Source organism: Sebastes umbrosus, chromosome 14, assembly GCF_015220745.1.
Source record: "Sebastes umbrosus isolate fSebUmb1 chromosome 14, fSebUmb1.pri, whole genome shotgun sequence".
NCBI classification, from domain to species: Eukaryota; Metazoa; Chordata; class Actinopteri; order Perciformes; family Sebastidae; genus Sebastes; species Sebastes umbrosus.
In genome coordinates, this window is record NC_051282.1 from 18,983,937 (window position 1) to 18,998,820 (window position 14,884).

At 37.9% G+C, this 14,884-nt stretch overlaps 1 protein-coding gene across 1 annotated transcript; it reads right to left on the reverse strand.

Annotated features, from left to right (window-relative positions):
- Nucleotides 1-562: 562 nt before the first annotated feature.
- LOC119502317 (UNC93-like protein MFSD11) lies at nucleotides 563-13,448 on the reverse strand. The gene is made up of 13 exons (XM_037793208.1): nucleotides 12,976-13,448; nucleotides 11,710-11,765; nucleotides 11,513-11,620; nucleotides 11,337-11,416; nucleotides 9,560-9,656; nucleotides 6,796-6,854; nucleotides 6,468-6,612; nucleotides 5,361-5,410; nucleotides 3,620-3,685; nucleotides 3,402-3,527; nucleotides 3,152-3,326; nucleotides 2,929-3,064; nucleotides 563-2,144 (listed from the first exon to the last, which is right to left on the reverse strand). The coding sequence occupies exons 1-13, from the start codon at nucleotides 13,063-13,065 to the stop codon at nucleotides 1,992-1,994; spliced, it is 1,341 nt and encodes a 446-aa protein (XP_037649136.1). The 5' UTR covers nucleotides 13,066-13,448; the 3' UTR covers nucleotides 563-1,991.
- Nucleotides 13,449-14,884: the final 1,436 nt, after the last annotated feature.

The following is a 14,884-nucleotide window of genomic DNA, read 5'->3' on the forward strand; positions in this document are numbered from 1 at the left end:
TAAAGTGGGCATGTCTGTAAAGGGGAGACTCGTGGGTACCCATAGAACCCATTTACATTCACATATCTTGAGGTCAGAGGTCAAGGGACGCCTATGAAAATGGCAATGCCAGTTTTTTCTCGCCAAAATTTAGTGTAAGTTTGGAGCGTTATTTAGCCTCCTTTGCGACAATCTAGTGTGACATGGTTGGTTTTTAAAACGATTTTGCGTTAACGTGTTATCACGTTTGCTTTGACAGTCCTTATTAATTTTTTTATTTGTCAATAGTACAATATAAGTGAGCAACATGAAAACAGGCAGTGCTTTACAAGTGTGCTAGAAATGGTACAATACAGGTGACAAACACAAAACATAAGACACAGCACAAGACAAGCCGGCGAACTAGACTCAAACTCACCGATGCAAGAGACAAGAGAGTAAGCGGCAACATGGACAGCTACAATAACGTCAACGAGAGGAAAGAAAGAAAGAAAAATAGGTGTGTGTGTGCTTGTATATGGGTTTTCGATATAAAAGATATAGCAGGGAGAGAAAGAAGGGAGCACAGAAATAACCAAAAGAAGAAGTTTTTAGTCTTTATTTATGTCGTGATTTTCATTTGAGAGTCATTGTGGAATAAATAATAGCTGATGCATTAAACATTGCCAGTGTTCAGGTAATAGACTCATCCAAACCTGGTTACTTTCCTTATACGAGATTATCTAAACCAATAATATGAACCCTGCCTCTTTAATTCTGTGAGTAAACGCTGTGTACTTCACTTAGCCCATCAGCGCTTTGTTGTTGTCAAGTATGTGGCACAATTGACTTAAGATCACACAAAACTGCTTACTCTCATTATAATGCAATCAATACTCAATTACCAGTGAAGTAATGTGGGACCTCTGGGCCTATAACCCTCTTTCTCTCTCTCCTCCTGCTCCTCTTTTGATTAATGGCCTCATGGATTTTCAAATAAATCTGGCAAATCAGGATTAAAACCAGTAGATTTATCTTGTTTTGTGGTACAATAAACTGGATGTACACTGTTATGGTGAGTAAACCCCCCCCCCCCAGCACTTGGATCTGAAAGGTGTAACAAAAAAAAGAACAGTTCCTTCTAAAGGAACATTTAATCCGTTCTGTAACTCAGTTCAGTCAAGGAGCATAAAGTTCAAGTGTGGGCCCTCAATTTGTCTGATTTACAGGTTATAAGCATCTTAATCAATAAGCGTGACCTCAGTAATATTCCTCTGCATTAATGTTTATGTATAGATCGAACCTTTTATGTCAGTGTTTCAGTGGCCTTGACTGTGTTTTACATCTACGTCATGTGTTTATTACAAAACACTACATAACACAGTAAATCTTTAAGCTCGCCATTTTCGATTAAATCACTTAAAAACTTTATTCATCATAATGCAAACACCGACAATATGAACAATTTACAAAAACGGAGTTAAGAACAATGATTGTCAGGCATTAATTAGTTAGCATATACTCTGAAACATGACAGGAACAATATTTCATTATATTCTCATCTATTTTTTATCAAACTGTCAATTAAGCTGACTAACTATGAACAGCTCTAACAGTTTTAGATGCATAACATATTTTCAACAATATGACACTGCCTTTAATAACAAACCTGAGCTGAAAGCAATGCAAATAAGTATAAGTGGTTATTTTTGCAATGCTACAGTAAGACAAACCGTGCAGCGGTGCAGGAGAGAAATAATGTTAATGGTTAGTGATGATACTGTGTAGTGTCGGGTTATTAGAACAGACGGTGCAAAGTACAATCCAGACTGATCGATAACGTGTTATGCTTTTCAGATGTTTACTTAAGGCAACAGTTTCAGCTTTTTTGAGTGTGAATGATATCCAAAATATATATGACCTACAGTGCATTATAATAAAAGAGATTAACCCCTCATGAGATAAAAGATAAAGAATTGGGGTTTTGTTCTGATGCTCAAACTTCATCCTATAAAACTGAAATTAATGTCTTTTTAATATTCCTGCAGATCGACAGAGACGTTCTGCGTCCTCTCCACCACGAAGAAGCAGAGCGTCCCAGTGAAGCCCAGGATGACCATCAGCAGCAGCTGCCACTTCAACACCAGGTAGCCGCTGTAGAAGAACGCCACCGCTGCAAAAACAGACTGACAGAGGAGAATAGATCTTAAGATTCTTTTAAGTTCAACAGACAAGATCCATGATCGCTGACTAGGAAGTTCATTGTACAAGTTTCATAATTGAACTTTAATTGCAGCGATGTACCGATTACGATTTTTTTAAGAGTCCAATGTGCCGTTTCCGATTGTTTTTGTCTTACAACTTTAACCCTTTCACAATGTGTTTTCTGTTCATGGGAGTTAATTGTAACATTTTGGTCTTCTAGAAATGTCTTATTCAGCGTTGGGTTGTACTTATCTCCACCCTCTCGTGTCACTTGTGGTTGCCAAAGACGGCCAACTACGGCCAAAAAGCAGAACTCAAAGCTTCAAAACCATTGTCCACAAACCAATGGGTGAAGTCACGGTGACTACATCCACTTCTTATATACAGTCTATGTGCAAAACTAGGGGGCGTCATCATGAAACCAAAAAATATCAAATACAATTCCTCCCTTGTGGTTTCAGATTCTTTCTCAAAGAAAACAGGACTTGTGATTCACAGAGCACACACGTGGGCTGTAACAGACAAAAAGAATATGCAATTTAATTTCAGCTGAATTTAAAATACCACAATGTCTAGGGTTTATTTCTTGTTAGAGACCAATTTTGCAGCCAAGACAGCGGGGGGATTAAGTGGCGTGTGTGGGTCTTGTTCTTTTCCTTTTTAATGGCTTCAGGTGAATTTATTTCATACTTGACGAGACAACATTTTAACCCAGCTTTGCTCAGCTCTGCTAACAATGCCTGAGAATTGGCAACTTGGGATTACCTGGATGAATTTGAAGATGGCAAAGGCGGGCGTGCTGTGTTCAGCATAAACACAGCCTAATATGCTGTAGAGCTGCGTGTTGAAACAACTGTCCCCCAGTCCGAGCAAGAAGCTGCACAGCAGGGCGATGGATACGCTGAGGGAGAAAATATAGCTCTTATTAAAACTAAACAGAATAGTGTTCACTCTTCTGTGTTGTTAAATTGTTAGAGAAATGACCTACCTCGGCGCTAGATATGGTTTACTCTGGGTGGTGGTATTAAAGACGATGGGGGCATCATCTGGGATGTTGAGGAAAATCAAATAGATAGCGACGAAATGGACAACCATTCCCAGAAACACCACGGAGGTCCGTCTGAAGCGATTGTTCTTACACAGCAATCCAAACAAGCCTCCACCTGATGAACATATTTAGGAATTCAGTGACTTTCAATCACCTAAAAACGAGCTCTGATTGAGGAACGTCGACTTACCCACAATCTCTCCGAAGCCTACCACAATCCCAGAGATCCCAATCAAGCCTTTAGCTGCCACCCCGAACTGTGTAGTCGCCCCGATACACGTCCCATACACTCCGCTGTAGAAAGATAGCTCCAGGCCTGCAGAATAAGGAGGGCAACGCTGTAGCTGCAAGCCTTTTCACTGGAGGTTTAGATACTTATTACATTAATGCATTCCCCATGCGACTTACCGCTGTACGCCATGCAGGGACTCAGGAGCAGTATAGTTTTACTCTTCAGGAGTTGCAGGATGGTTTCTAAACGGGAGAAGACACAACACACCGATTTGAATTGCTAATAAATGCATATTATATGCCTAACAAGTGGATTGAGTTCAGATAGAAATGTAGATGTTAAGGTACAATTACCCTCTGACAATTTAAGTCCAATGCAGATAAACAATGAGAACATATTCTGTCTCAATAAGGCACAAAAAAAAACCAATCTAAATGCAGGTGGAAAAACACCCAAGGGAGAATTTCACCCAGGCGGTTAGTGAAATTCAGATTTCAGGTTTGTTTATATGCCTGGATGGCCTCTCTTGACATGAATCAGTGCGCATCCTCGATAAAACGTGATACCTTTGCGGCAGGTGTGCACACGTCAAGATACACGCAAGACAAAGAGCAATCTGATCATCCAAACAACTTCAGGCTGCACTGAAGGCGGCCGCAATCGCAGCACAGATTCCTGTCGACAAACAGAGATATAATCTGAAACAGGCCGTTTCTGCGTACTCTCTTTTGTTGCTAGAAGATTTTTATCCACATTAAAAAAAAAAAATTTCACTTGAAGAAAAACAAAACTGCCCGCTAGTTTCAGACTAAGAGCAGTGAAGTGTGGAGGTTACCTGAAGTATGCCAAATAACATTTCTGTAACGTGTTTAGTGCTCGTTTCTGTAATATTTTGTGAAAAATCTCAGATGATACAAATTAATACCGTAAGGAAGTAAACACAGTATCATTTGAAATCATCTGAAATACAATATTTTCTGGATTTATAAGCAGATATGGAATATAATATTCATAGCTAAATTTTCATTAGTGTATAATCACCTGAAACTAAGTATCGTTGTGTTTTCGATAGCTTAGAATGAGCCCTTCATATCTACATAGAGAGCGGCTCCTCTTCATGGAGTGTGTTTCTACAGTCGCCCAGAACAGACAAACCAAACCCTGGCTCTAGAGAGAGCCTTTCATGTTTTTACGTTACCTGAAGGTCACAGTAGTTCTCCAACACGCTTGAGAAACTGTGTTAACGTGAGCCGCCGAGTGCAAAACCGTGGTACCGCCAGCCGCCGCCTGACTTCCGTTGCTCCTTAAGTAGTGTTATTATGGGAACGGCGTTATCACAGTTTTACACTCGGCGGCTCACGTTACTGCAGTCTTGGAAATGGAGGAGTGAGCAGAGGGGTACTCGGTTGGTTGCAATCTGCAACCACACCACTAGATGCCACCAAATCCTACACACTGTCCCTTTAAATCCATACTACGTACTAATTCTAGACAGTAAGTACTGCTTCATAATGAAATATTGCTTTAGCAGGTAGTATACAAGGAAATCAACATACTTTCCATTTCATACAAAAAGGAGATGATACAATACAAACACAAACTACTTCACAAATAGACATCAAAATGTATTTTTCTGATTTAACACAGTTTTGGTTTTCAGAGATTTTTCTGGAGTTGTCTCCCCAGCACCCACAATCTGTTCAAATGTTTCCCAGCTGTGAGCAGCTCCTCAATGCCTTTTGTGTATTGCATCATGGGAGAATAGTGTGCATCAACAGTGCACTCAAAAATCAGGTTTATTATGCATACTATCTGGTTGTATACTTCAATTTGCCCCTTTTCCAACATGATATAAACCTGTTTAGAATGAGTATAGTATGGATTTATACGGATGTATATATATATAATACAACTTACTGAATTCCAACTTGGCATCCTGCACAGCAGTGTTCGCTCTGTCTTTATACCTAAACAACAGAAAACAAATCAATTTTAACTTTGACAAAGCTGAAATGAATCAATAGAGATAAACTGCACACACAAACAATGTCATAACTTCCTTCAAGTGACAAACAGGTAAAGTGATTTGCAAATCAAGGACACTTTAGCTGCATAAAAATCACAAGGATTCCTGAGAATCACAACACACAGTGTTTTTCTCAGTAAATGATGGCTCGCTATAGGAGCCTTTGTTATGCTGTTGGAATCAGTAAAACTCAGCCAATAAGCAAGGATCAAATAGCTGCATCTAGGAGATACTTGAAACACTTTCTAAACACAAACAGGCAGACTTAGAGGCTTAGAGAATAAGTGTTGTCCAGAATTAGCACACTAACAACATTTCTAAATGATCTACTAATTTCAGTCTCATCACGTTTTTCACAAAGCTGATTTTCTTAGTGTTAAAATGCGTCAGGGGCGAGTACTTTTCCCGTGACTTTCAGGGGTCTTTGATGCCAGCTATCTCATGATTTGAGGCCAGACTTCGTCCAGATTCAAGCCATAAAAATGTAAATAATGTTGAGGGCCGTGCACGGAGAATTTTTGTTCTTTAACCGCCGTCACCCTTCAAAGAGAAAGTCTCTGTCCCAGCTGCCCCCAAATCGGCCTGATTGCACTGTACTTGTGTAAAGTGTGATGATTAGGCTCGACTTTGTCAAAATTGCAATGATCTGCGGAAAAATGGTCTGTCATTTTTGTGAAGGACAAGAGTGATTTAAAACTACTGCAGTGGGAAGTCATGTTGCAAAATTCAAGGTATGTTATTTGAAGAAATATATATTTGTAAGTGGTTTGGTTATAGTTTAACATGGTCAACTGGATAAAAGGTAAATTTACTTTTTTGTCATGTTCACTCTAATATATTTGTGTTTGTATGCATAAAACAGTCACTTTTTATTCATCACTTGAGCTTCGTATCCTCTTTGTCCTTTTTCCAAGTAGTGGTTCAGACATTTTTTATATATCCTGAGTGATTTTGACTTCAGTGAAAAAGGTGTAATTATCTTAAGTATGTTCATTTACATCACGCGTGTTGAGAGCAGCGACTGCCCTTCCTCTTCAGAGAGCATCTCCTCGTCCTGATGGCTCTTTCTCAACACCAGGAAGCTGAGTGTGCCGAGTATGGAGGCGACCAACAGGGACAGAAAAATGTTTTTCCTGCTGCTGTCTGAAAGAGGAAGATTAAAATAAACCGCTTAATTAAAATACACAAGATATATTAACAACATTAAGCCAGGAGCACATTCAGAATAACCAATCACTCACATAATCCTCTTGGTATTTTGCTTTCATCATCATCATAGATTTTGCTATTATAGTCACGTCAGTACTTACTCCAGTTTAACCCTACCTGATATCTCTGTTCTTCCATTCCAGTCAAAGTAAATGTAGAGATTGCCAAACAGCATGCTGTATGTAAGATAAAACAGGTAAACCAAGTGAGTTTACAAACAAAAAAAAGTTTCAATCATCCATTTTTTTCACATTAAACCTTTTTTTTTTAAACTCTTTGGGTAATTTGACAAAACAATTCCACCTCAAGGTCCATTTAGTAGCTGTTCTGGAGCTTTCAATCATATATCATGTGATCTTCATCAGTGGACAGAATTTGCTCCGCGTCATAGAATTATACATTTTGAGATTTACGATTTTTTTCGAGCACTTTAAGGATGAAGATCATGCAATATGATTGAAAGTCCAGAACAGCTACTATTATATAACTATAGAACAAAGTTACATTTTGTTCTATAAAGCTAAAATGCGATATCATGGGAAGGCGTATAAATAGCACGACATTACAAGGATATAACTTAGTTAGGTTTAGGAAAAACATCATAGTTGGGCTTAAAATAAGTACGTAAACTGAGTAAAAATACGTACAGAAACAACGTAACGTCCAGAAAACACGTCACAAACATCGAAACAAGTCAAAAACGTCACTTCAAAATGACTCAACACTAGTCTTGGACAAGAACACCGGTCTCGAACACCGGTCTCCTGGTTGAAAGTTGTGTGTTTGTTGGACCCATTCACCTCCCCATAAGCAGTCTCCCTCGCTTTGTATTCTACGTCACTAGCTCTGAGCGTAGCATATTCACGCAGACGTGTTTACATTGCAGTCAATACAGACTACATGGCGTACAAATGACACACAAAAGCAAGAACGGCGTTCTTATTCACTTTACACTCAAAATGACTCGCAAATTATTATTGTCATTCATACACCATTAGTGCGACCGGGGCGAGTCACCACTTGGACCAATCAGGGACCAGATAAATCATTCAATAACATTCAAACATTTAGTTGTAATGCCCTTTGTGCAATTTGTTGTGTCCAAGAAGTTTCGTGTGAATCAAACCCCTGGTGGTGTAGGACTCTGGAGCTTTCACAGCTTAAATGTCGACCTTTAGTTAAAGTGATCCCATTAGTGTAATTAAAAAACACTGGCTGTAAGAGTGCTATCTGAAATGTCATCTGAGAAATCATGTTTGACAGACAGAAAAAGCAAATTACAAGGACTGGACTTTTTTGTTGTTGTTTGGATCAAATGCTGACTTTCTAAACACAATAATCTGCATTTCTGCCTTTGAGGGTGCTTCTCTTATTTTTTGGTGAGCTGTTTATTTGCCTTTCATGGTGAACAGGGCAGTCCTATAAAATGCTGTGATCTATTTATGTCTTTAATTACATATCACCTAAACTAAAAAATGTAGATGAGCAATTAGTCCTTCCCGAAGCCTCAGCGAGGGATAACAGAGGGTTATTCATAAAAGATAACAGTAACTGCATTCTGTGTGTGTGAAGAAGTGATTCATAAGTTTACTGTGGCAGGGATCACCACTGCAGAGGCAGATTAGCATTGCCCTATTGTGAGCTTTGGAGCAGGTGACAGCCAATGTAATTATTATACTAATTCAATTTGCATATTTTAACAAATACAAATTAGTTGTCCAAGCCAGTGTGCAGGAGCAGCGGGCCGAATACAAGAGATGAAAAAGCCAAAACTCTCACCTGCAGGAAGCTGTTTAAAGAGGTTTGGATGTTTTTTTTTATATTTTGCAGAGAAACTAATGACTCACTAACAGCGGTTTGTAACACGATTTATTAAATATATTCTAAAATAAAGCATACAATAATATCCTGTCAGGCTAAAAATACTGGCCTGACAGTATTTGTGGCTGGTGCAGCGTAACAGTATCTTTGATCAACTGGAATAGTTGCATCAAACAAAAACAGGAGAAAAACATGGTGATGAATTGTGTTTTATGCACTGAATGTATTGATAGGAAGACACAATATAATGCAGGCTACATAATAACAACCCTGGGTTGGTTTAGGAAGCAAATTAGCAGGAGGATTTCTTTTTTTACAAATTTATATTTAATTCACTAAAGGCCGTAGTTAAAGCTGCAGTGGGTAGAAATGGAGCAAATATGATTAAAAAAAGTTATTTTTATAAAACAGTCACTATATCCTGACAATCATGTGCCTCTTTGTCCTCCGGTGCTTTTAAAGGCATCTGCAAGATTTCACAGACCGGAGGAAAACAACCAATCAGAGCTGATCTGGAGTCTGCCGTCAAGCTGCCGTCTCTGAGCAATCACTCGCGAACTCCGATCAAACGGTCAAACTAGTCAATGCTGATCAAATATCAATCAATATTCTGTTACTGTAAAGCCTATTTCTTGCCTCAAATGTTTTCAGAAACATCTTGTAGTGTACTATTTAGCTGTAAAATTAAAAAGTTTGAGACCCAGCAGCCATGTTGAGAAAATACCAAGCACCGCCCACCAGCCGGAGCACAGCCAATAGGAACGCTCTCTCTCTGAAATGACCTGTGATTGGCCAAAGTCTCCCATCACGGGCTAGATTTTCTAAAGCCTGAAAAAAGAGCCATGATGAGGGGCAGAATTCTCTCAGAACACTTGTATTACAATATGCTGAAAGGTTATTATGGGATTTTTGCCCAATGATGCCAAAAAGAATTCGGCCTATAATCATTTTCAGAGAATCACATCCAAGTATTAAAATGTAGTGTAGTTTAAATGAATGTATCTATTACCACTGAATGGACTGAAAACTGGAGAGTGTAACTGTGTCAGTAGCTGCATACCTGCACTGTAGGAGAGCCCAGAACATCCCTGTGTTCCTGTTGATGGTGGAAGCGTCTGAGTTCTCCACCAGAAAGTGTCCTTGAGCCGTCCAGAGCACTGTAGGAAAGAGAGTTAGACTGGTCATTTGAGACAGAAACATTTAACCAGTCAGTTAATTGCAGATGCAAAGTGAAATATTATCTCTCTGTGTTGGTAAGTAATGCCTCTAACCACACATTAGCTCCGGGACATGATACAAATTCATCACAGGCTGCATTAAAAAAACAGCCCCAAATCATTTCTCTTAATTTTCCCAGTAAACGCTCAGCAGAGCTTTCTCAGGATTTTCACTAACATCTGCGAGCGAGCTCAAAGCACTGCGCACTATTTACAGAAACAGCTCCTAACCCATTTAAGGTCTAATTTGGGATATACTGTTTACTCGCATCAACACATCCCAGTCATGATAATCCCTGTATGCATGATTAAACACTAGTTGGAACACAGAAACGGAGCTTTAATAGGCTGCAAAAAAACAACAAGTTGAAGTATTTATGTGTACTTTTTTTTGTAAATGGGATGTGATTCAGAATGTGCCAAAAATGTAAACCTGCATTCTCTCTGAATAAAAACTGGCATATACTGTAAATACACTGTAAACTAGAGCTGAAATGATTAGTTGATTACAGTGATGTAATGTAACGAAATAATACTTCATTACAGTACTTAAGACTTTTACTCAAGTTATATTCTAATAGGTGACTTTAACTTCTACTAAAGTCATTTTCTGGTTAGATATCTGTACTTTTACTCAAGTGTGGCTTTCAGGGACTTCATCCAACACTGGTTATCAATATTTTGATAATTGTCTAATTGTTTCTGACATTTGTCAAGTCAAAAATGCCAAATATTTCCCTGTTTCAATTTCTCAAATGTGAGGATTTAATGCTTGTCTTTGTCATATCTGGTAGTTTTGGGGTTTTGGAGACAAAAGAAGACATTTGACAATGTCACCCTGAGCTCTGGGAAATTATAATGAGCACTTTTCATAATTTTCTGGCATTTTATAGACAAAACGATTTATCAAGAAAATAACCATGGGATAAGTCGATAATGAAACTGATCGCTTGTTGCAACCCTACTGGAAGCAAAAGATAAAACTCCAGATGTTAAATTAGAGTAAATGTAACTAATATTAGTAATAGAGCGGCAACAACGAATCAATTAATCAATTAGTTGTCCCCTATTAAATTAATCGGCAACTATTTTGATAATCGATTAATCAGTTTGAGTAATTTTTTTTAGAAAAAAGGGTCAAAATTCCAGCTTTCCTTTCTCCTCTATGACAGTAAACTGAATATATTTGAGTTGTTGACGAAACGAGACATTTGAGGACGTCATCTTGGGCTTTGGGAAACACTGATCGACATTTTTCACCATTTTCTGACATTTTATAGACCAAACAACTAATCGATCAATCGAGAAAATAATAAACAGATTATAGTTGCGGCCCTAATTAGTACAAATATAATAACTTGATTATTTTTTCTCGACATTATAACCCAGGTTTCAGGTCTGCAAGGTATACGGGGAAAGACATTGAAAATAGACAAAGCTCCAAAACCAAAAGTCGTCTTAAATGACTGTAATGTGCTCAAATTTTTCCCTTTAAAATTTACTAATCAACGCCTCGACTATAATCTGCATGCTTTTGCAAACATTTCCAGAAGTTACAGTCATAGCTTCAACATTATTGTAACCAAATGTAAAAATTTCACATGTGGTAGAGGAACTTACTGGCTGCTCCCATGCCGATCAGCACAGAGGTCAGGTAAAAGGACCATGTTGAAGGGATGATGAACACAGCAATGTACCCACTGCACAGTAGAGAGAATGTATAGAACAGTAATGAGCAACATGTCTGTCAACATATACATCCTGATCCTGTATGTAATTACCATGACAATGTTTACCTGTAAAGTAGGCCACTCAGAAACATGGTTATCTTCGGTCCAATTACTGCAACCACTGTTGGTGCGAGTAAATTGGAGAAGGAAAAGACCCCATAGATGATTCCAAGACTGTGAAGGAGGGGAAAGAGGATTCAAGTTGTACTTAAATATGTACTTGAATGTGTTTTTCTCCATCCTGAGTTGAGGATGTGACCTACCTGTGGTACCCACTCCCAGTGAAACTCTCATTCTGCAGGCTTTTCACTACAGTTTGCTGAAAATAAGATGAAAAGCACAAAGGGTTAGACAGGACAAAATGGATCATACACTGTAAACAATTGCTGTTAATTTACAGCAGGATTTCAACAGTATTAACCTGTTATTGCTAAAAACAGTGCTTTACTGTTAATACAAAAGAAAACCTGTTAAATTATGCTCATAGGCCATTTTTTAACTGAACTATAATGCATTCTTAAAAAACATCACTTTACTGCTGATCAACTGTCTAAAGTATCATCAGTAACAGTTTCATGCAGTATTTTTTAATTCTGGGACCTGATCTGCTCATGTGAGGCTTGTACATTGTACATGATTGTAAAATCAGTGAATTAGCTCTGTTCTTCACTCACATGTTGTTCTGGTTTGCATTCTGTGCTTGTAGCCAGCTATAGACACACATTTTGGGAATAGTGTGAACAAGTCTATTATAGCCTTTTTCCTAACAAGTGCCTTTAATTGTATTTAGTGTGACTATTCCTATGTCTGTAACCTGCTAAGTCTATTCATCTAGGCAAAAAATAATGTTTATTAAAATGTATGTAAAAAAATACAACCTAAATAGTGCATTAAAACAAATCAGTAAGATAATGTAAAAGAAAGGTGAAAAACAGCTATATAATGTATCTTTAAACAGTTCAAACTGTTTTTTTCATTAACAGAACAAAGCTGTAAATTTCAGCGACAGTATAATAATGTTAATTGTACAGTAACATAAAGGCAACCCTGCTGCCAGCTCTTTACTGTTATTTTACTGGGAAATTCTTAACAGTGTAATTATGTCCTCAAGTTTGATCATTTCACTGAACATTGAAGGAAATTGGAAACACGAGGTGCGCCTGACATACAGCTCTGACTGGCTGGTTTCCCACTCTAGACATCTGAACTGGGATTTTTTTTTAATAACAAAACCAAAAAGCATTCATTTTATGGTTTATTGTTCTCCACACAAAGGTATTTAGTAATTATTCGAGATAAATTATACAAATTAAACATTTTTTTTTATGTGTTGCAGGAATATATCTCCAATTGCACACAACATTGAATGTGTTTTTACAGAGTCAAAGGACAGGAAATCTGCTGCGTGCATTAAAATCTCAGGTCAGTTCTTCTGCATGCTTTCTGATAATACATTTTTTAAAAGCAACAACAACAACAACAACAAACAGATGTGAATTTACAGTCTAATAACTGCATCATAAACTTACTTCAACGTTTCCACAGGTAGTGAAGGCTGTAAAAATGAACAAAAATCCCACACCCAGGATCACTACGTTGAAAGTCCTTCTGTCTGCCATTGTGTGTTTTCTTTCTTTACTTAACTCGTCCTAGTAGCAACAATACATTTTAAACTTGGTAATGTTGTGCTGTGGCCTCATTTGAACTAGGAAAGAGTCCCAAACAGATGCATTAACGATAAATCCATTTGCACCAAAGTCGCGCAACTATAAGTATCCTTTACTAACTGTTTAGTTCCAGTTTAATGCGCAAACAGCAGCAGTTCTAGTGTAGAGTCTTATGGGACACACACAGCAACAGTGTAGAAGGGCACTTCCCTTCTATCATAAGTACGCATGACAACTTGTGACTTCAATTACAAGCACTTTTTTTGTAGTCTTCCTTGTTCTTCGACTTCTCGCCATGGTTTTCCTCTCTCTCTCTCTCTCTCTCTCCTGCTGCTTCTTCTTCTTCTTGTCTAATTTGTTGCAGTCATTTACTCTCACTTATCTTTGCTGCCTTCCAGAGGAAACCAGGAGGAATATTCTCCCATGAAAAGCAAAAACAGTCCTTTGACATTGAGCTGTTACTGTCAGTGGTGGAAAGTAACTAAGTAGCCTAAATGTAACCTACTCACGTACTTTCAACAACTTTTACTTTACTTGAGTACTTCCATTTTCTTTTTTTATTATACATACTTGTACACACATAACATGACCATACCAAGAAGAAAAGGAAAAATACATAACTAGATAATAAGAAAAGGAAAAAAAAAGGGTCAGGGAGTGCAGAGCAATATTGTTACAAAAAACATTTTAACTTATATTACCGACTGACAGCAGTCGCACAAACATATCCATTCCACATTGCATGTCATTTCAGCATAGACATCATTTATTTATGGACAGTCAGACTCCACAAGAGTGTGTGTCTCGACAAAATGCAGTGTGTTCAGGAATGACCTGATTGAAGTCCAAGGACTTTCAAGCCCACTGTCCAGTTTTTTTTTCAGTGGCGGCTGCTTGTTCCATTGAGACCAAGTCCAATTGTCCAAACTGAAACAGTTTAGGTTTCCTCACTTTTTGGAAAGTGTGGAAAGTGAGTACTTCCATTTTCTGCTTCTTTATAGGCTACTTCTGCTCCACTACAATTCAGAGGAAAATATTGTACTTTTTACTCCTTATGTTATACCTTTAGTTGGTAGTTACTTAGCAGATTCAGAATATTAATACAAAATGTGATCAACAAATAATGATGTATTATTATACATTAAAGGTCCCATATTATAAAAAAGTTAGATTTTCATGGTTTTTTTATTATAAAGCAGGCTTAAATCCTATATAAATACTGTCAAAGTATCGAAACATTCGATCCACAGGGAAATACACACAGCCCGTATTCAGAAACTCTGCATTTGAAACAAGCTGTCAGGATTTCTGCCCATTCGTGATGTCACGAATATACAATATTTAGACCCTTGACACAATTTTAAACGTAAACATTCTAAATGTGTCCCAGTTTATTTCCTGGTTGCAGTGTATGTGAATGTCATCAGCTGACAGGAAGTACACATGGGCCCAAGCTGTTGCCTAGCAACGCATTCTGTTGCAATTCCGTCAAAATGCGCTAAAACGGAGCGTTTCAGACAGAGGGTGAATACAGGCATATTCAAACCAACAATATGAGGAAAATAAAGGGATTTTTGAACATTACAGCATGTAAACATGTTCTAGTAGAAACACAAAATACAAGTATGAACCTGAAAATGAGCAAAATATGGGACCTTTAAAGCTGCAGTAGGCAGAAAGTTTTCAGCATATTGTAATTCAAGTCTTCTGAGAGAAAACTAGACTGCTGCACCTCCTCATGGCTCTGTTTTCAGGCTTTGGAAAATTTAGC